This window comes from Sapajus apella, unplaced genomic scaffold, assembly GCF_009761245.1.
Source record: "Sapajus apella isolate SASKATOON/1434 unplaced genomic scaffold, GSC_monkey_1.0 scaffold3, whole genome shotgun sequence".
NCBI classification, from domain to species: domain Eukaryota; kingdom Metazoa; phylum Chordata; class Mammalia; order Primates; family Cebidae; genus Sapajus; species Sapajus apella.
Window position 1 is genome coordinate 66,220,505 of NW_022436943.1, and position 20,529 is coordinate 66,241,033.

At 55.7% G+C, this 20,529-nt stretch overlaps 2 protein-coding genes across 3 annotated transcripts in view; one reads left to right on the top strand and one right to left on the bottom strand.

The window, feature by feature from the left end:
* ZNF707 (zinc finger protein 707) overlaps positions 1 to 2,371 on the top strand; it is a 9,868-nt gene extending 7,497 nt beyond the window's left edge. For both annotated transcript variants that reach the window (XM_032255375.1, XM_032255385.1), the window contains one exon: positions 709 to 2,371. In XM_032255375.1, the coding sequence (XP_032111266.1) occupies positions 709 to 1,568 (860 nt within the window). In that variant the 3' untranslated portion in view covers positions 1,569 to 2,371. The remainder of the gene's footprint in view (positions 1 to 708) is intronic.
* A 9,590-nt stretch (positions 2,372 to 11,961) lies between these two features.
* Positions 11,962 to 13,620, bottom strand: CCDC166 (coiled-coil domain containing 166). The gene is made up of 3 exons (XM_032255399.1): positions 13,156 to 13,620; positions 12,561 to 13,055; positions 11,962 to 12,464 (listed from the first exon to the last, which is right to left on the bottom strand). Exons 1-3 carry the CDS (start codon positions 13,597 to 13,599, stop codon positions 12,072 to 12,074), a joined length of 1,332 nt encoding a protein of 443 aa, XP_032111290.1. The 5' UTR covers positions 13,600 to 13,620; the 3' UTR covers positions 11,962 to 12,071.
* Between the last annotated feature and the right edge of the window lie 6,909 nt (positions 13,621 to 20,529).

The window sequence follows — 20,529 nt, forward strand, 5'->3', positions numbered from 1 at the left end:
GTCTCTGGGTGTGTGGAGCCCCCAGTGGGGAGGTGTGGGGTCCCTGGATGTGTGGAGCCCCAAGTGGGAAGGTGTGGGGTCCCTGGGCGTGTGGAGACCCTGGTGGGGAGGTGTGGGGTCTCTGGGCATGTGGAGCCCCCGGTGGGGAGGTGTGGGGTCTCTGGGCGTGTGGAGCCCCCGGTGGGGAGGTGTGGGGTCTCTGGGCGTGTGGAGCCCCCGGTGGGGAGGTGTGGGGTCCCTGGGCATGTGGAGCCCCAGCTGGAGGGAGCTGTGACTCCGAGGCTGAGTGGTGGAGAATCATGTGGAGCTGCCCGTCTCCCAGACAACAATCCGGCCCCACCTCCACCCCCATAAGCGGTGCCTGCTGAGTGAACAAGGCACGAGGACATTCTCTTGGCCCATTTGCTTCTGTTGGTCGGCAGGCATGTGTGGGTGCCCCCTCACGTCAGCAGTGCCAGGAGTGAGTGGCCTGCCTGCCACCAGGGCTGGGGAGGCGTCTGAGCTCATCTGGGTCTCTGCTGTTGATACTTGTGGCTCATCTGTGTTTATTTGAATGAGTTTTCCTAGTCACTCGTAGTCATGCGGAGTGAGCTGAGTAGATGGAAGCGAATCGAGGCACACAGGAGGGCCCTCTGTGCTTTGCTGGCGGCACCGCCTGCCTGGCCATGGGCCACTGGCTCTGTGTGAGGGTCTCTGTTCCTTCCATAGGGGCAGGGAAGTCTGCAGACCCCAAGAGACACTGGGATCATCCAACTCGGGCTCACAAGAAAACCCCCGTGCGGCGAGAAAGAGCCAGGGAAGGAATCAGCTTTAGGAAGAGCTTCAGGCTGGACACAGATGACAGGCAGCTTCCCAGAACTGCTCCGGAAAAGACAGACACCACGCCCGCGGCTTTCCCGTGTCAGCTTCTCACGCGGTGCTGTGGGCAGCGGCCGGGCCGCAGAGAGCGCCGGAGGCAGCGCGCCGTAGAGCTGTCATTTATCTGTGGCACCTGTGGGAAGGCGCTCAGCTGCCACAGCCGGCTGCTCGCTCACCAGACGGTGCACACGGGGACTAAGGCCTTCCAGTGCCCTGAGTGCGGCCAGACCTTCCGGTGGGCTTCCAACCTGCAGCGTCACCAGAAGAACCACACGAGCGAGAAGCCCTTCTGCTGTGAGGCATGTGGGCAGGCGTTCAGCCTGAAGGACCGCCTGGCTCAGCACCGCAAGGTCCACACGGAGCACAGGCCCTACCCATGCAGCGACTGCGGGAAAGCCTTCAAGCAGAAGTCCAACCTGCTCCGACACCAACTGGTGCACAGCGGGGAGCGGCCCTTCTACTGTGCGGACTGTGGCAAGGCTTTCCGGACCAAGGAGAACCTCAGCCACCACCAGAGGGTGCACAGCGGGGAGAAGCCCTACACCTGCAGCGACTGCGGCAAGGCCTTCCGGTGGCCCAAGGGCTTCAGCATCCACCGGAGGCTGCACCTGACTAAGAGGTCCTATGAGTGCCACCACTGCGGGAAGGGCTTCCGCCACCTGGGCTTCTTCACGCGGCATCAGGGGACGCACAGGCACGGGGAAATGTAGAGGCTCCCGAGGGCTGGGCGTGCGCCTCCGCGGCAGTGCTGGCTGAGGAGGGCTGCAGAGAGAAGATGCTCTTCAGCCTGGAAAATCAACCTGAGAAGCCGTCTCCGTCCCCACGGCTCCCCGGACCCCCAAGAAGTTTTACTGGGAAAACTGCCAGCAGGGAGAAGCGGATCCATGAGTATGCCGGAGATGGTGGGGGCTGTGCCCCAGCGCCAGGCACCTTGGGGACGTGCTGAGAGCGTGTGCGAACTTGGAGCAAGCCGCACTCCCGGCCTGGGCTCAAAGGCGGAGCAGCCTGCCTGGTGCGCACAGCTGTTGGCTCAGGGACTCCACCCCGGCCCCGGGTCGCTGTGTGCTGGGCCTTTCTTCCTGCCTCTGCACCCCATACTCGCTGCCCGGTCTGGCTTCAATTCCTGTCTCTGTCTTGGGTGAGGTGAGGCAGCTGTGAGCATTGCACAGAGGCAAAACCCCTCCTGCAGCCTCTGCGTCTGGGCCATAGAAACGAGAGCCTTTGTAATACTGAAGGCTCGTTCACGGATTAGTGAGGGTGCTCAGCTGGTTAGGCAGGCCACCCCCGTGCTGCAGAAATGGCCTCCACCCAGCCCCGCCGCTCAGAGTCTTGGGCACGCACCTGGAATTGGCAGATCGAGTTGGGTCTCGGCAGTGCAGTGACCGTATTTGCCACAGGGCGTTTCGTGGGGAAGAGGTGACCTCTGTTTTAAACTTAAGATGTCTGCTTAACCAGCCAGAAATAAACATCTACCAGTGGTGATCCCAAGGGGAGACCCCCATGTTTCAGGTTAGCTGAACCGTTGAAGGATTTTTGGTTTTGCCTGTTTTTCTTTAAGAAATCCAGCCAACACATGCACATGTAATGTCGGAATCAGAAACGAGTTTCTAGGGAAGAGGAGAAGGTGGACATGGCGAGAGGAAGCCCTGAGTTAGGTCAGGACAGAGACACCACCAGACGGCGGCGTTCCCATGGGAAGCGGGCATGCAGAAAGGCCGAGGGGGCTGTGTGTGACCCTGCTTTGAGCAAACCAAGTGCAAAGTCTTTTTTTTTTTTTTTTTTTTTGAGACGGAGTTTCACTCATGTTACCCAGGCTGGAGTGCAATGGCGTGATCTCGGCTCACCGTAACCTCCGCCCCCTGGGTTCAGGCAATTCTCCTGCCCCAGCCTCCTGAATAGCTGGGATTACAGGCACGCGCCACCATGCCCAGCTAATGTTTTGTATTTTTAGTAGAGACGGGGTTTCACCATGTTGACCAGGATGGTCTCGATCTCTTGACCTCGTGATCCACCCGCCTCGGCCTCCCAAAGTGCTGGGATTACAGGCTTGAGCCACCGCGCCCGGCCGTGCAAAGTCTTTTTTTTTTTTTTTTTGAGATGGAGTCTTGCTCTGTTGCCAGGCTGGAGTGCACTGGATGATCTCAGCTCACTGCAACCTCCACCTCCCGGGTTCAAGTGATTCTCCTGCCTCAGTCTCCCAAGCAGCTGGGATTACAAGCGCGCACCGCCACGCCCATCTGGTTTTTTTGTATTTATAGTAGAGATGGAGTTTCACCATGTTGGCCAGGATAGTCTCCATCTCTTGACCTCACGATCCACCCACCTCAGCCTCCCAAAGTGCTGGGATTACAGGCATGAGCCACGATGCCCGGCCTGTGCAGTCACACTTGAGACCGACGTGGAAATGTGAGCGTGGGCTGTGAGTGGGGTGGGGTGAGGAATTGGCTGTTGGCAGTGATGGTGACACGGGTTGTGTTTGAGGAAGAACCCTCACTCAGATGCGTTCTCAAGTGTTTATTGGGAAATGATGTGGCGCCTGGGATGTGCTTTAAAATGCTAATAAAAAGGAGAAAGACACAGTAGTATTTGAACATTGACAGCTGTTGAAGCTAGGAGGTTAGTGCGTTTGAAAATTGCCCTAAATCTTTTATTTACAGCATACGTATGAGTTCTTTAGTGCTCACTGAAGATTGTAGAGAGCAGCTGTAAGTCATGGAGTTACAAGGCTGCCTTAACAGGACACCACAGACGGTGCCACAGAGAACAGAGGTTTATTTTCTCCAGCTCTGAAGGCTGAAGTCCCAGGTAGAGGTGCCAACAGGCTCCGTTTCTGCTCAGCACCTCCTGGTTCACAGAGGTGTCCTCATGTGGGGAGGGGCTTTGGTGTCATCTTTTCCTTGTGAGGGACTGGATCCCGTGGGGAGGGACCACCCCTATGACCCCATCGAAGCCAAATCACCTCCCAGAGACCTCCTCATACCACTGCCTTGGGCTTAGGGGCTCCACATGGGAATTCCAGAGTGACAATTCGGCTGTAGCAGAAGCTCCTCTGGGTCAGTCCTGGCCCACAGACCCTGTGCAGGAAAAGCACTTCTGCAGGGCGGACTCTGGCAGAGCTCAGTGAGGCCATGAGGGCCCTGCAGGATAAGTGGAAATCTACCCTGTGGGGTGTGTGGGTGCCTTTCCATAACTCACGGAGTCCAGGCTGGTAGGAGCGCATGTATGCTTCGTGTCTGGTTTGTCCCCTGCCCAGCGGGTGCCATTGGAAGGGCCTTCGGTGCTTGAGCGCAGGTGGGGACAGAGCAGCTGATGTCCCGGCAGTAGACACGAGGGGTCATGAAGACAGGTTTTGAGCGCCCTGCCCTGCAGGAAGCAGCTGGCCGCATCCAGGGTCATTGGAGCCTGGTCGTTAGTCCTTCACAGTGCTGTCACTTTGTGACACAATTGTGGGGGGATTTAAATGTGAACAACAAAGACTGGTAACGTACTGCCCCATCTCCTGACCGTCAGTTGTCTGAGCAGGCTGCCTTGGCTCTTGGTGGCCGTGTCATCCGGGGCTCACGCACTGCCGGCTCTTGGCCCCGTCATCTGGGGCTCATGCACTGGATAGTTTGGCCACAGGCATGGTGCACCCCAGGCTGCAAGTTTTCAACCCTGCTTAGCGGGGCTCTGGGTAGAGCAGGGGTCCCTCTCTTGGTATTTCCCAGGGAGGAGCATGGCCATGCTCAGCTGATGTCAAGCTGCAGCTCTTAGCTGTCTGCCCTCCTAACACTCAGACTTCCCTTCCTGCTTTGCAGGGTCGCTGGAGAAGATCAGGCCCACAGAAGAGCCCTGGGTAGAGAATGGTGGGATGAGGCTGTGGGGGTGCAAAGGGCAGGGAGGCTCTGTTGGCCTCCTCACCACCAGCTCCATCCTCCCGGGCAGGAGTGGGGTGAGTGACAGGAGGACTCACAGCAGGTGTCTCGTTCGGAGCACCTTCCTTCCTGGGGCCAGCAACCGTCGCTCCCTAGGAGCCTGTGTGGCCAAGTTTTCTCTGCATTTATCCTGGGCAGAGGATGCATGAAACTACTTTGTGGCCAAATGGGTGCACAGCAGGGTCTGCTGACAGCCATGCTAGTGACCTGGCCTCCCATCCCTTTGTCTTCTGGGGACAGTTGCTTGCCTTGCCTTTGTGTCAGCACTCAGGACACAGGTGCCCAGTATAAAGTCCACCAAGATTAGCTGGGTGTGGTGGTGGGTGCCTGTAATCCCAGCTTCTCAGGAGTCTGAGGTAAGAGAATCACTTGAACCTGGGAGGTGGAGGTTGTCCGAGCAGGCTGCCTTGGCTCTTGGTGGCCTCGTCATCCGGGGCTCACGCACTGCTGGCTCTTGCGTTTGGACGCTGCTGAACAGACGCTGGGCGGAGCCAGCAGCCCAGTGCTGTCGTGGCTATACGGTGGCCACCTGTGCAGGACACGCTCTCCATCGCCCGCCTTCAGGTTTACTCAGCAAAGCCGCACACCTGAGCCCCTTAGCATTTAGTGAAGAGTATTCTGAGTTACAGTTCACACAGACCTTCTGCTGTCCGGGAAGTACTGCCCCACTCCTGTGGAGTGAGCTCTACGGAGGGCGGAGTGTGTCCACCACCAACATGGAGTCTGCGCACACACAGGCCTGTGACAGTCCCATGTGGAGACAGTCCCCCGCGGAGCCAGTTCCACAACCCACAGAGCGTCCTCGGCGTTGCACTGCTCCAGACGGACGCTTGCCGAGACGGACTGTCTCAGCCCCTGCACTAATTCCACCTCCTGTGACAGACCGTGGCAACGCTCGGTCCCCGTAACCCTTGGCTTTGAAAACAGCGTATGTGGGCTTCTTTCTTGTTTCTGTGTTGTTGCTGTTGTTTTCAGATGGAGTCTCGCTCTGTCTCCCAAGCTGGAGTGCAGTGGCTCAATCTCGGCTCACTGCAACGTCAACCTTCCAGGTTCAAGGGATTCTCCTGCCTCAGCCTCCCAAGTAGCTGGGATTACAGGCACAAGCCACCACGCCCAGCTGATGTTTGTATTTTTAGCAGTGACGGGTTTTGCCATGTTGTCGAGGCTGGTCTCGAACTCCTGACCTCAGGTGATCCGCCCCCCAAGGCCTCCCAAAGTGCTGGGATTACAGGCGTGAGCCACCGCGCCCGGCCCTTTTTGTCTTTAAGATTTGCCTTTCCCCAACTCCCCTGGATACACCTATGACCTGCCAAAGCTGGCATACCCTGAATTGCAATCCTCTGCCATTCCCAAGCCAACAAAAACTTGTCTCTGAGTTTCTTTTTAGGTTCACACCACAAATACTTGCCCAGTGCCTGTGTAGGCACAAACCTGCGTGTGTGTGCTCCTTGTTGTGTGCGTGCCCTGCGTGTGTGTCTCTCATTCCATCTGTGTGCGCTCCTTCTAGCAGCCCCATACTGTCCCAGGACACCGTCCTGCCATCCCAGTGTCTGGGTGACATCATGAATCCTGCTGCAGCGAACATGTCTGCTCTTACATCTGTGTGCACAGGTGCCCGTATCCCAGCTTTGCGTCCGCATGCGCCTAGACCTTGCCAGGCTCCTGGAGCTGCTGTAACAGAGCACCCAGACCAGGTGGCTTCAGACAACAGAAATTTTCTCACGGTTCTGGGGGCCTGATGTCCAAAATCAAGGCATCCTCAGGGCAGTTCTCCCTCTGAAACCTGTCGGGGAGGATCCTCCCTTGCTTCTTCCAGTTTTCAGTGTTGCTGGGAGTTCCTGGCAGTTCTTGGTTTGTAGACAATCACTCCAACCTCTGCCTCTGTTGGCACACACGTGCTCCCTGTGTCTGTCTTCATGTGACCACCTTCTAATAAGGACACCAGTTACAATGGATTAGGGCCTACCCTAATGACCTCAGCTAATTACATCTGCAACAACCTCGTCTCCAAATACTGTCACGTTCTGAGGTACTGGGGGTTAGGGCCTGAATATATATATTTCAGAGGACTCAAGCAACCCACAGTGAAGGTGCAGAATGGATTCCCAGAGGTTGATCTGTGAGTCTGAGAGTAGGGCTGTTTTAGATTTAATAGCAACAGGCAGCCAACATAAATGGGAGTGTTCCTCACTCCCAGGCCCCACAATGACGGGGTGCCCTGCACGGCCCCTCACTCTGGGTCTTCCTGGCATTGCCTCGACCTGCCCCTCCCTGGCTCCTAGGGCAGCATGGCTCTCTTCAGACATGCTTCAGCATTTGTACTTCTTTGGCGTTCAAGTCATTTGTCTGCTTTTTCTGGTTGGTTGTTGGGTCTTTTCTTATAGCTCTGTAGAAAGTAAAAAGCTCCTTTCTTGTTAAAGAAGAATAATAATAAATGTTAGAAATAATAGTTTGTTTTAAAGGCTAACTTTCTTCAAAGCCATCTTGCTTTTTGCTAGTAGCTCTTTGTGAAAGAAGCCCTGTCCTATGTAGCTGATAGACATGCTCACGGACACATAGTACATTCTATGTCCGTGTACTTTAACCGAGAAACCTGTGCTGGACGTGCTCGCAGGCCTGTCCCAGCTCGCAGCCTGTGCCCCTTCCTTATCTGGACTTCCTTTTTGTTCTCCATTCCCTTTACCTCTGTATAAAAGTTTTAAGTTGTTAGCCCATCGGGTTCAGTTTAGATTGTGAGGCCTGGCTCCAACCAACCAAGATTGGACACAGCAGTGACGAGCCAATGCGTCAGGAATCAATATGCTGCCTTTCCTTTGTTCATTGTACTCTTGGGGCAAGATGGCCAACGGGAGCATCCTTCTGCAGAAAGTAAAATTGCCTTGCTGAGAAAACTTTTTGTCTGAATGCTAATTTTTCCTTGCCTGGGTACAAGCATTCAGTCTCTAATAGCTCCTTATAAAGAGAGTTATCCTTTCTCTGTTTTATTTGTTGTAAATATTTTTGCCAAGATTGCCATTTGTCTTCCAATTTATGGTGTAGTTTGCCATAAGTCCTGTCTTCACAGAAAATCTTTTTTTTTTTTTAAAGATGGGGTTTCACCGTGATGGCCAGGCTGGTCTTGAACTCCTGACCTCAGGTGATCCACCCAACTTGGCCTCCCAAAGTGCTAGGATTACAGGCGTAAGCCACCACACCCAGCAAATCTTTTTTTTTTTTTTGAGACAGAGTCTTGCTCTGTCACCAGGTTGGAGTGCAGTGGTGTGATCTTGGCTCACTGCAACCTCTGCCTCCCAGGTTCAAGTGATTCTCTTGCCTCAGCCTCCCAAGTAGCTGGGACTACAGGCACGTGCCACCACACCCAGCTAATTTTTGTATTTTTAGTAGAGACAGGGTTTCACCATGTTGGCCAGGATGGTCTCAATCTCTTGACCTTGTGATCTGCCCACTTTGGCCTCCCAAAGTGCTGGGATTACAGGTATGAGCCACCGCGCCCAGCCCACAGAAAATCTTGTATACCTCTGAGTTTTCTTTTCTTTCTTTCTTTCTTTTTTTTTTTTTTTTTTTTTGTGAGACAAAGTCTTTCTGTCACCCAGGCTGGAATACAGTGGTGCAATCTTGGATCGATGCAATCTCCACCTTGTGGGTTCAAACAATTCTCCTGTCTCAGCCTCCCAACTACAGCTGGGATTACAGGCATGTGCCAACATGGCCAACTAACTTTTTTGTATTTTTTTTTAAGAGATGGGGTTTCACCATGTTAGCCAGTCTGATCTTGAACTCCTGGACTCAAGTAATCCACACTCTTCAGCCTCCCAAAGTGCTGGGATTACAGGTGTGAGCCACCATGCCTGGGCTTGGATTTTCTTTTTTAAAAAATGCTTTCACATCTTCAAATTGTTTTCAGATTTGCTTCCAATACTTAATGTTTTCACTTTAAAAAAAAGGTAACAGACTTTATATCTTTAGGGCAGTTTTAGGTTTACTGCAAAATTGATCATAGAGTACAGAGATCCCATAATACCCTTCATAGGCACTTTCCCTGTTGTTATTATTACATTGAGATGGAGTCTCACTCTGTCACCCAGGCTGAAATGCAGTGGCATGATCTCAGCTCACTGCAAACTTTGCCTCCCAGGTTCAAGTGATTCTCCTGCCTCAGCCTCCTGAGTAGCTGGGATTACAGGCACCCGCCACCACGCCCAACTAATTTTTGTATTTTTAGTAGAGACGGGGTTTCACCATGTTGGCCAGGCTGGTCTTGAACTCCTGACCTCAGGTGATCCACCCGCCTTGGCCTCCCAAAATGCTGGGATTACAGGCGTGAGCCACTGCGCCCGGCCACTTTCCCCTATTATTAACATCTTTCCTTAGTGTGGTTCGTCTTCTGTGACTGACAAGAAATATTGACATGTGACTTTTAACTAAAGCTTCCAGTTCACATTAGGGCTTCATTCTTGGTGTTGTACATCCCATGGTTTGGAAAAACCACCTTGCACAATTGTAGTATTGTGTGGGGTAGTTTCGCTGCCTTAAAAATCCCCCATGCTTCACCTTTTCACCCCATCCTTCCGCAGCCCCTGGCAGCCACTGATCCTTTGATTGTCCCCACAGTTCTGCCTTTTCCAGAATGTCGCAGTTGGAATCATACAGTGTGCTGCCTTTTCAGACGGGCGTCTCTCACTTAGCAACGTGCAATTAAGTCTTCTCTGTGTCTTTTTATGGCTTGACAGCTTGTTTTTTTCAGGGCTGAATAATATTCCCTTGTCTGGATGTTCCAGAGTTTATCCATTCACCTACTGAAGGACGTCCTGGCTGCATGAGTTTTGGCCATTATTATTAAAGCTTCTATAAACATCCATGTGTGAGTTTTTTGTTTCTTTGGAGATAGTCTTGCTCTGTTGCCCAGGCTGGAGTGTAGTGGTGGATCTCGGCTCACTGCAACCTCTGCTTCCCGCCTTCAAGCAATTCTTGTGTGTCAGCCTCCCTAGTAGCTGGGATTACAGATGTGTGCGGCCACACCCAGCTAATTCCATGTGTGGGTTTTCATGTGGACACAAATGTTCAACTCCTTTGGGTCAATACCAAGAAGCACGACCATGGATGGTAGGTGAGGGTATGTTTAGCACCTGCCAACCTGTCTTCCCCAGTAGCTGTGCCTTTTTGCCTTCCCACCAGCAGTGAACAGAGCTACCATTGCGCTCATCCTTGGCGGCCTCTGCTGTTGTCAGTGTCCTGGATTTATTGACTTACCAGGTGTGTTTCACTTTAACGTCTGGATCTTTAGTCACAAAGAACCAACCTTCCAGACTGGCCCAGTGGGTGGGCTCCCTTTACAGGTATTGATTGGATTAGGACCTATGCAACTTAAGACCATTCGACTTTACGACCACAATCGCTAGCCACGACTACTCCGCGTCTGGCAGCGCAAACGTTGCCCAGCTGGGCGTAGGACAGTGTGGACCAGCTTCCGGCAGCAATACCATCTCCGCGTGCACCATTTCAACTGTACATATAGCCTACTCAACTTACGACCAAATCGTGTTACGACCGGTCCGCGGTCCCGACTGTGGTCGTAAGTCGAGCACTAGCTGTACTTTTTCCAGGGCCCAGCTGTGCCCCTTCCCAACACGGTTCCTGCCCCAGGGCCAGATGCCCTTGCCTCACACACAGGGACAACCCAGCGAGGCGGACCCTGAGGTCCAGGTCGGTGCACAGGTGCCCTGGAAGCCGGGGAAGCTCCCAGCCTCGCCGTAGCTGCACCCACCTCCCGGCCCACCCGCCTGGGTCACAGAGCCCCAATGTTGGCAACTCCTCCTAAGAGGACAGAGATGGCTCAGGTGGGCCCACCCTGGTCCCTGGGGGTCCTCAAGGTCCTGGGAGGTGCTGGGGGTAACTGGGGATACACGCTTGAGACCCCAACAAAGGAGCTCAGGGCCCCAGGAAGAGGAAAGCCAGGAATGACTGCCACAGGCTTGCACAGAAGGAGGAGCCGGCCCGCGGGACAAAGGGCAAGGGACGCCATCACCAACACACAGGGCGGAAACTACCCCTACACATGCCCGGAAACCGCGCCGCCCCGACCGGAAGCGCGGCGCCGCTCTGGCCGCAGGCACTCGCTGGTCGCGTCGCGTCCACGCAGCCCGCAGGGCTGACCCTCCAAGGAGGCGCGTTTTAATAACCACGTGTCCTCATCCAGGCGTGACAGCGAAATGCAGCACGTGACGCCGGAAGGTGGGGACAGCTACAGAAACACGGGACAGGTAACAAAGCGGTGATGGGTGTGATGGGGGTAACATTCCTCCGCAGTGGGTGTCCTGGCTCCGATCGCTCCTGCGGTGTCGTGGGAGAACATCCCTCAGTCCAGGAAATACACACGCCAGCGCTTAGGGCCACGGGGCCCGCGTGTCCCACCGCGCCTCGGACGCTCCCCGAGCAGTGCGCACTCGCGGGATTCACACGGACCGAACTTACGGGCATCCGGATAAAGGTCCACGGCGGTCCCTTTGCTATTCTAGCAACTTTCTCTAAGTTGGAAGGTATGGATCAAAGCTTTTTTTTTTTTTTTTTTTAAGACGGAGTTTCGCTCTTGTTACCCAGGCTGGAGTGCAATGGCGCGATCTCGGCTCACCGCAACCTCCGCCTCCTGGGTTCAGGCAGTTCTCCTGCCTCAGCCTCCTGAGTAGCTGGGACTACAGGCACGCGCCACCATGCCCAGCTAATTTTTTTGTAGTTTTAGTAGAGACGGGGTTTCACCATGTTGACCAGGATGGTCTTGATCTCTTGACCTTGTGATCCACCCGCCTCGGCCTCCTAAAGTGCTGGGATTACAGGCTTGAGCCACCGCGCCCGGCCTGGATCAAAGCTTTAAAGTCACTAAAAAACTCCAGTGGGTTCAACATCCGTTCTCTCCCCTTGGCGCCGGAGAACGAAGCCCACGCTCCTCCCGGGCCTCCCCGTGCGGCCCAGCTGCCAGCTGCTGCCTCACCGCCCGGCCGCGCCCGCGGGTGCCGGGGCTTGCTCTGCGCCTGCCGGCTCGCGGCGGGGACGCGCTGAGGGCAGGGGCGCGGGGGCCCAGAGGACGCTCAGAGAAAGCAGGCGGTGAGTTCCCTTGCAGCTTGGAAATTGGACGCACGAATGAGCGGCTCCGGCTCCGGTGCCAGCGGGAAGTGCTGGAGGGCGCACGTGGGTGTCAGAGCGGTCTGGGGGCCACACCTTTATTGACGATTGCATTATCCCAGTAAGCCTCCTGCGCACGAGGGTCGCCCACACCAGGGCCTCCCGGGCCTCCCCCCTGCGGGTTCAGGCTCTCCCGGAGGAGGCTTCTGCCGCAGCGTCAGCGATCACGCTCTCCTCCGACTGTGGGTGGGGAAGGGCGGGATCCCGATCCCATGTCAGGCTGGAGCGAAGCTTGGGGCCAGACTTCGTAGATCGGAGAGTGTCCTGCGAGGACACCCGCAATGAGGACCGCGAAGAGATCCGAGAGCCCTCGCGTGACCGCGGCAGCGACAGGGTCCGGGAAGCTGCGTGTGACGTGGTCAGGGATGGGATCCGGGTGCCCAGCTTTGAGGCGGCCAGCGATGGGACCCTGGAGCCCATGCTCGATGGCACCAACGAGAGGGCCCGGGAGGCCGCGCGCGACGGGACCACGGACGGGGCCCGGGAAGCCGCGCGCGACGGGACCACGGACGGATCCTGGGAAGTCGCGCGCGACGGGACCACGGACGAGGCCCGGGAGGCCGCGCGCGACGGGACCCCAGACGGAGCCCGGGAAGTCGCGCGCGACGGGACCAAGGACTGGGTCTGGGAGGCGGTGTCCGAAGGGTCTATGGGAGCAGCTGATGAGCCGGGGCGCGAGGTGGGCTGGGAGGAGGCCATCGGCTGCCAGAGCGGCGGGCCTCCGGGGCCCCTGGGCAGCCAGCCGTGCACACGCGCCAGGTCCCGCGTGTCCTCGTGCTCGCGGTGCAGCTGCTCGCGCTGTTCCAACAGCTGGCGCCGCGTGTCGTGCAGCAGCTGGGTCCGGCGGAGCAGCCGCAGCAGCTCCTGCCGCAGGCGCCAGTTGTCCGCCTTGATGGCCTGCGTGTGCACAACGAGCGCGCGCGCCGCCTCCCGCTCCGCGCGCCGCGCCAGGGACTGCACGCGCTGACGCGCCTCGCGCTCGAAAGCCGCCTTGTCCTCCTGGAAGCGCCGCTTCACGCGGTGGAGCAGCTGCGTGTGCTCCACGCGCATATGCAGCAGCTCGCGCTCCAGCGCCCGGACCCGGGCCAGCTGCTCCAGCTGCAGCACCTGCGGCGGGGGCGCCGTCAGTCCACCCTCCCCTCCCCTGCCCCCGGCCCGGCTGCCCGCCCAGCCCCGCCGCACCCCGGCCGCGGGCCCGCGCACTGGCCTCGTAGGGCTGCAGTTCCTGCACCTGCCGCGCCATCTGCTCCGCGCGCGCCTCCATCTCCAGCAGCTGCGCGCGCACCCCGTCCTCGCGCCCGTGGTAGAGCGAGGCCAGTTCCGCCCGCTGCCAGTGGATCTGCGCCAGGTCCACGCGGTTCTGCTCGTCCAGCCGGACGATGGCGTTGGCGCAGCGCTGGGCGCGCGCGCTCACATAGCTGGCGTAGAGCCGGTTCTCCTCGCGCAGGCGCAGCGCCTCGCGGTCCAGGAAGGCGTTCTCCTGCAGCACCTGGTCCACGCGGTCCTCGCAGGCCTCCAGCTGCTCCGAAAGCAGCGCGTATTCGCGCTGCAGGTACTGCGCGCGCTCCGACAGCGGCTGCTCGGCACCCGCGCCCCCCGCGCCACCTGGCTGGCTCCCCGCGCTCGGCCCGCGCTTTTTCTTGGGCGCCATGGGTTGGTGCCTGGACCTCCAGGACTGGTGAGAGCAGCGACCCTGGCCCCTCCCCTAGCTTAGCCCTTCCTCTTTCCCTCCCTAAATATTCTAGGCTCCAGGCCCAGAGCAGGGAAGCGTCTCAGGGTCACGAGGCTTTGGGGGAGGCAGATCGGGGCTTTGGGTCTCGGGGGTCAGGGCAGCTTTGCCAGCCTTCACCCGGGGACTCCCCGTGGGCCTTCGCTGTCCGTCGGGGTGCTCCCAACATTAGTCATGTTGCTGCTCGGCGGCCATGGTCTCTATGGAGACAGAACCTAGTCGTCCTCTCCCACCCCCACCCCGTTACTTGGCGATGGCCAACTCCTTGATTCCGCACAACTCCCTCGAGAATGCGCCCCCAGAGATAGGGCTTGAGCTGACAAGACTGGGCTTCAGGCGGACTTTGGAAGTGCTTCTGAGTCTCACAGGCCCCAGCAGCGCCCTTCGCCTTTGGTCCATCGTTGGGCCGTCTCCCGGGTTGCCCCCGACTCGAGGCGGAGCTTCACCACATTCCCCGCCTTTCTGCCTTCCCGGAGTGAAATCTCTGTGTTGTCAGGAGGGAGCGCTTCCCTGGACCACTGGCCTCTCCTAGGTCCCTTGCTTTCCTTGAGCATTTCGTGATTCCTTCCGTGAGGCCCCCATGGGAACTGGGGTTCCTGAAGTGTGGAGTCCGTTGGGATGCTGAAGAGCGTTTCTCTCTGAAGTTCCTAAGCCCATGAGTGCGGCACGCGCTCAGCTCATCTGTGGCTCTGCAGCTGGGTAGCTTCCCTTTGCCTTGCGCCCGGATGGCTGGAGGGCACAGGGATCCACCAGGGACTTGGCACTTTCTTTTTTTCTGTTGACTTTGTGGATACATCATTATTATTGAAACCATCCCTGTAAACTTTTTAATCAGGGAAGGGAGGGGAGGAAGGGAAGCTCACTCAGTGCTAATCTTGAGGCCACCCGCCTTCCAACCCCTTCCTCAGAGCTGTTTGGTGCCTGTGGCCCCAGAATCACACAGACCCTGTCACAAGATTAGCGTTCCCCATAACTGCTCTATAGATAACAACGATCGTTGTTATCTATAGAGCAGTTATGGAGAACGCTAAACATTGTAAAATGTGAAGTTTTCTATTTGACAGGTCCTGAATACCCATGAAACGACGGACCCAGCTGGCCTGAAGCATCCCCATGAGGAGCTGATGCACCCAATAATGGAGGGTCCACATGCTGATGACTTCATCCTTTTTTCCTGCCCAATTGATGACCCCATTTTACAGCCCCTAACCCTTCACAATCCCCTTAAAAACCCCAGCCGAGAACTCAGGGAGACAGATTTGAAGGTCCCTCCCATCTCCTTGCTCATTGCCCAGGGATCATTACACTGTTTCTCTGCTGCAGACTCTGCTGTCCCAGTGTATTGGTCGTTACTGCACAGCAGGCATTGCAGCCTGTTGGTCGTGTAGGATCTGCCTCCGTCTTCACCAGTGGTCCCCAGCTCCCATCCTGTTAGATGCCTCAGGAACGGGTACATTCAGCATCCTTTGACACACAACATCAATGTACCCCTATTTTGTGTCCTGACATCGTAGAGTTGAGTTTCTGCTCCGTTTGTCCACATTTGCTGGGATGTGGGCAGATTTGCGGATCCTTGACTTGTAGCTTTGTCAAAACCACATTCGCACAGAGGTTTGTGGTGGAGACCGTCTTAGGAAGTCGGTTCTGGAACCCTGGTGGCTCACAGACATGGCAGGGCTGGCTCTGATCAGCTAACCTGCCTGAAAGGTGCAGCAGCGCTTTTTAAAATTACCAACATGATTGAAGCATTTTACTCCTTGTAAAAAAAAAATGTATTTTGTAAGTAAAAGTAAGAGGACACAGACTACCAAACAAGTCAGTCTATTTAGCATTAACGTTGTAAGGGGACATTGACTCATAAACTCCTAAACTGCATCTGAATGTTGGCTTTAATCTATGGGCTTTTAATAGGAAAATGGTGCCTCTCCGTTCACAGAAAATTGGGAAAAGACCACATAGAATCATGAGAAAGATATTACCTGCATCCTGGCAGCAGGGTGTCAAGCTGCAGTGGGTAAGGGGCAGGCTCGTGTGCAGGGACCTTTATCCACAGTGGGGCCTCCGGTTCCTTGCCATGGCCCTACCCCAGTGCTCTCCATCCCGATGCCCTCATGCCTTGTGGGGGGTCACTGTCCCCATTTGACAGATTGAGAAACTGAGGCAGCAATAGGCAGAGGTCCTGCACCGTACGTGGAGACAGAATTCACTTCCTGTGACACAGCTCCCACCCTTGGGGGCCTTCCCAGCCCCATCTGCAAGTGGGGTGTTGGTCTTTGTCCCCCCAGGACCCGCAATCACACCCCCCCTCAGAAACAGGCTGGCAAGCTGGAAAGGCCCTGGAAGAAGGCACCGTCTGCTCCCTGTGAGGCCCTCCCCACCCACAGCTGGCCCAGCCTCCCTCCTCCCCTGGTAGCTGGGCCATCCTCCCTTCCCAACCCCTAAGCCGGGCCAGTCTCCCTCCTGCCCCAAGCCCCTTATGCTGGGCCCTGCTGGGGACCCTGAAGGCTGCAGCATAGGGGCGCGTTGAGTCTGCTCCTGGGAGGCTGCTCCCGAAGGCTCACCCCCCACCCCCTCACCCCCGCTGTGCCACTGTCTTCCTGCGCCTGCTGCTTTGCATGTCCTGCCCAACTCACCTCCTGAGCCAGGGGTGAGCCCCCTGCTGAGCACAGCCACAGGGCTGGGGCTATGTACCTGGCCCTTGCTGAGCTCTCCCAGCCACCTCTGTTCCCATTTAACAGATGGAGAAACCAAGGCAAGGTGAGTTGTCCAAAGCCCCCTGGGAGCACTGGGGCTGTGACTTGGACCTTGATGGTCTCCTCCCACTTCTCTCCACTCCCTTTGGGGGGGTCCCCTTCCCCAAGCTGCCCTGTGCCCTGGGACCAGCACATGGCCAGTGCTGCAACCCATCCATGCGCCAAGGCTGCCCACCCACTTGGTAAGGCCAGCTCCACCTGTGGAGTTGAGGGTGGGCTGAGCCCACATGGGAGCCCAGGACCCATGGGCAGCTCCACCCTGTGCACCCTACCCCTTGTGCAGCAGCTCAGAGCTGGTAGTGATGGCCAAGGGGGAAAGGGGAACGATGGGCTGTGGTTGGGGTCAGGCGCTGGGGCCCCAGTCCTGTTCGTTTCTGTGCCCTGGGCCCAGCTCAAGCCTGTCCTCTGCCCCATATCCCTGGCAGGCCTTACCATACCCACCCACCAGGGCTGGCATAGGCAAGGGTGTTTGAGGCAAAGACCCTGCTCCCATGGCCAGGTAACTCAGAACCCATGCCAGATCTACACAAGTCCCTCAACCAGTCCCTGATGGAAACTTCAGTCCGAGGCTGTGACGTGCATCAGCTCACAGTCACAGCTGCCCCAGAGAAAGCGCTCTGCCCTCTGCCTGTCCACAGCACTTCTCTAGGTGTGAGCACGAGGCCCGAGCCAGGTCATTCCTGGTCATCCCTGCCCAGGCCAGTAGGGGACTGGGGTGTGGTCCAGGTGGGCCTTCATGGGGGGTCACCTGCCTCTGAGAAAGAGGATGACCAAAAGGAGGGTGCCCAGGATTTGGAGCCCCTATACAGGCTTTGATGATGACACCTCCACTCAGCTCCAGAGACATCCCTGATGCAGCCATCAGGGTGCCCAGCTGGGGACTGCATCCTTGGGGACCCTCATTTCTGAGTCTATGCCTCCAAATCTATGATGTGAGAGACAACCATGACCACAGCTGGCATATGTCACCACAGAGGGTTTCAAGTAAGTGACTGGAGCGACCAGGGTGGGTCACCTGGGCCACCTGGGTCTATAGCCCACACCCGGAGTAGGAGAGAGGGGAGGGCCATTTTGGAATCCACCAGGGAGAGGCTGTGCATGAGATGGGATGGGTGGTGGGCCATGGCTGTGATGCAGGAGGGGACAGGGCGGGGTACCCTCTCAGACAGATACTCAGAGGTAAGGTAGGGTCTTGGCCCACACAATGGCACACCGTGGTGCCCTCATGGAAGAGGGCGGGGTCCATGCATGGGGACTGTGACAGCTGGGAGATGGGAGACAAGGGAGTTTAGTTTCCTGGATTACAGGAGGCTGGGGGTGGGTGAAGCAGGAGGCTCCAGACACACTGTTTCACCTGGGTCTGTGATCCGGACCACACCCTGTGACTCTGGGCCTCCTGGGTGATGACTTTCCCCCAGACCTCACCCATGATTTCCCCATGGATTGGTTAAAAATTTAAATACAAGGTCCAGGTCAATAATGCACCCAAAATAAAGCTGAAAGTTAGAACTGCATGCAACAAAACTTACTGTGACTTACGCCGGGCGTGGTGGCTTACGCCTGTAATCCAGCACTTTGGGAGACCAAGGCAGGTGGATCACATGAGGTCAGGAGTTCGAGACCAGCCTGGCCAACATGGTAAAACCCCTTCTCTACTGAAAATACAAAAATTAGCAGGGTGCGATGGCGAGTGCCTGTGATCCCAGCTTCCTGGGAGGCTGAGGCAGGAAAATGCTTGAACCCGGGAAGCAGAGGTTGCAGTGAGCTGAGATCGAGCCATTGCACTCCAGCCTGGGTGACAAAGCAGGACTCCGTGTCAGTAAGTAAATAAAAACTTACCGTGATTTAATAATAAAACTATTGACAAAATTTACATCGGCAAGAATATTTGTACAAGGGAAAGTTGGACTTGGTAGAAATAGCGGCCCCAGCAGAAACCACGTAATAACAGATTTAAAAAATCCAACTAGGCTGAGCAGAGTGGCTCATGCCTATAATCCCAGCACTTTGGGAGGCCGAGGTGGGCAGATCACTCGGGGTCAGCAGTGAGCCAGGATCATACCACTGCACTCTAGCCTGGGCAACACAGCGAGACTGTCTCAAAGAGCAACATCCCCCACCCAACTAATGGACAAATCAAATGTCTACTGGAAAGTGTATCTGGCAAAGGATAAACCCAGGTGAAAATAACGGCAGCAAAATGAAAAAGGGAAGCAGAAAAAGTTGGAAATGGTTTAATTTTGCCAAGTAGAAAACTGATTTCATAATTCAGTGTAGTGAAGTTCACTCTAAAGAATATTTTTCTGCACTGGGCAAGGTGGCTCACACCTGTTATCCCAGCACTTTGGGAGGCCAAGGTGGGTGGATCATGAGGTCAGGAGTTCAAGACCAGGCTGGCCAATATGGTGAAACCGTGTCTCTACTAAAAATACAAAAAATTAGCTGGGCATGGTGGCTTGCCCCTGTAGTCCCAGTTGCTCAGGAGGCTGAGGCAGGAGAATTGCTTGAACCTGGGAGGTGAAGGTTGTGGTGGCCGAGATCAGGCCATTGTATTTTTTTTTTTTTTTTTTTGAGACGGAGTTTCGCTCTTGTTACCCAGGCTGGAGTGCAATGGTGCGATCTCGGCTCACCGCAACCTCCGCCTCCTGGGTTCAGGCAATTCTTCTTCCTCAGCCTCCTGAGTAGCTGGGATTACAGGCACACGACACCATGCCCAGCCAATTTTTTGTAGTTTTAGTAGAGACGGGGTTTCACCGTGTTGACCAGGATGGTCTCGATCTCTTGACCTCGTGATCCACCCGCCTCGGCCTCCCAAAGTGCTGGGATTACAGGCGTGAGCCACTGCGCCCGGCATTTGTATAAAGCTAGACTCTGTCAAAAAAAAAAAAAAAAATTCTGTTTTTGCTAAAAATTCACTGGTGTTGGTATAATTCTACTTATGAGTCCCATTCTCAGGGGCAGAGTGTCAGGGTCAGGACTTCCTCTCCTTGGGGTTCCTCAGGGAAGGTGAAGAATGGGGGCACTGGCCTGCCAGTCCTCACCACTGTTGGTGTTGGGGGCCAGCTGGGCTTCCTTGCTGCCCCTGGCAGCTGCATCCCAGCCAGCCTGAGCTGCCCTGCAGTCCCTTAAGAACTGGCTCTTCTCCATCAGTTCTACGAAGGCTCCTAGTATCCATTGGCATTTCCTGTATTGAGCACCGTCCATTGCCTTCCAAGCCTTGCTTTGGGGACATGCCCCATATTCTGATACGTTATGATTTTGTTATCTTTCAGTACAAAATAGTTTCTAGTTGACCTTATGATTTCTTCGACTTATTGTTTATTTGGAAGTGTATTGTTTAATCTTGAAATCTTTGGGGATTTTCTAAATGCCTTTCTGTTATTTATTTCAGATCCAATTTTGTGGGATAAGAGAACACGATTTATATTATTTGAATTCTTTTTTTTTTTCTTGGAGACACAGTCTTGCTCTGTCGCCCAGGCTGGAGTGCAGTGGCACGATGTCCGCTCACTGCTACCTCCACCTCCCGGGTTCAAGTGATTCTCCTGCCTGAGCCTCCTGTGTAGCTGGGATTACAGGCTCGCACCACCACGCCTGGCTAATTTTTCTATTCTTCATATAGACGAGGTTTCACCATGTTGGCCAGGCTGGTCTCAAACTCTTGACCTTGTGATCTGCCCACTTCAGCCTCCCAAAGTGCTGGGATTACAGTCATGAGCCACCATGCCTGGACTCTACAAAAAATTAAAAATTAGCTGAAGATGGTGGCCTGCACCTGTAGTACCAGCTACTCAAGAGGCTGAAGTGGGAAGATCATGTGAGCCCAGGAGGCAGAGGTTGCAATGAGCCGAGATCACGCCACTGCACTCCAGGCTGGGTGACAGAGCTAGACCCTGTCTCAAAAAGTAATAGTGATAAAAATAAGGTGCATTTCCTGTATAGTTGTATAACATGTAATTAATATATGTATTATGTTTATTTTTTTGTTTGAGACGGAGTTTTGCTCCTGTTGCCCAGGCTGGAGTGCAGTGGTGCCATCTCAGCTCCCTACAACCTCCACCTCCCAGCTTCAAGCAATTCTCCTGCCTCAGCCTCCCAA

Coding starts and splice junctions, on each gene's coding strand:
- CCDC166 (XM_032255399.1), bottom strand. CDS start 13,599: ATGGCGCCCAAGAAAAAGCGCGGGCCGAGCGCGGGGAGCCAGCCAGGT. Junction 13,056..13,155: donor AGGAACTGCAGCCCTACGAG/GCCAGTGCGCGG, acceptor CCCCCGCCGCAG/GTGCTGCAGCTGGAGCAGCT. Junction 12,465..12,560: donor CCTCCCAGACCCAGTCCTTG/GTCCCGTCGCGC, acceptor GCGACTTCCCAG/GATCCGTCCGTGGTCCCGTC.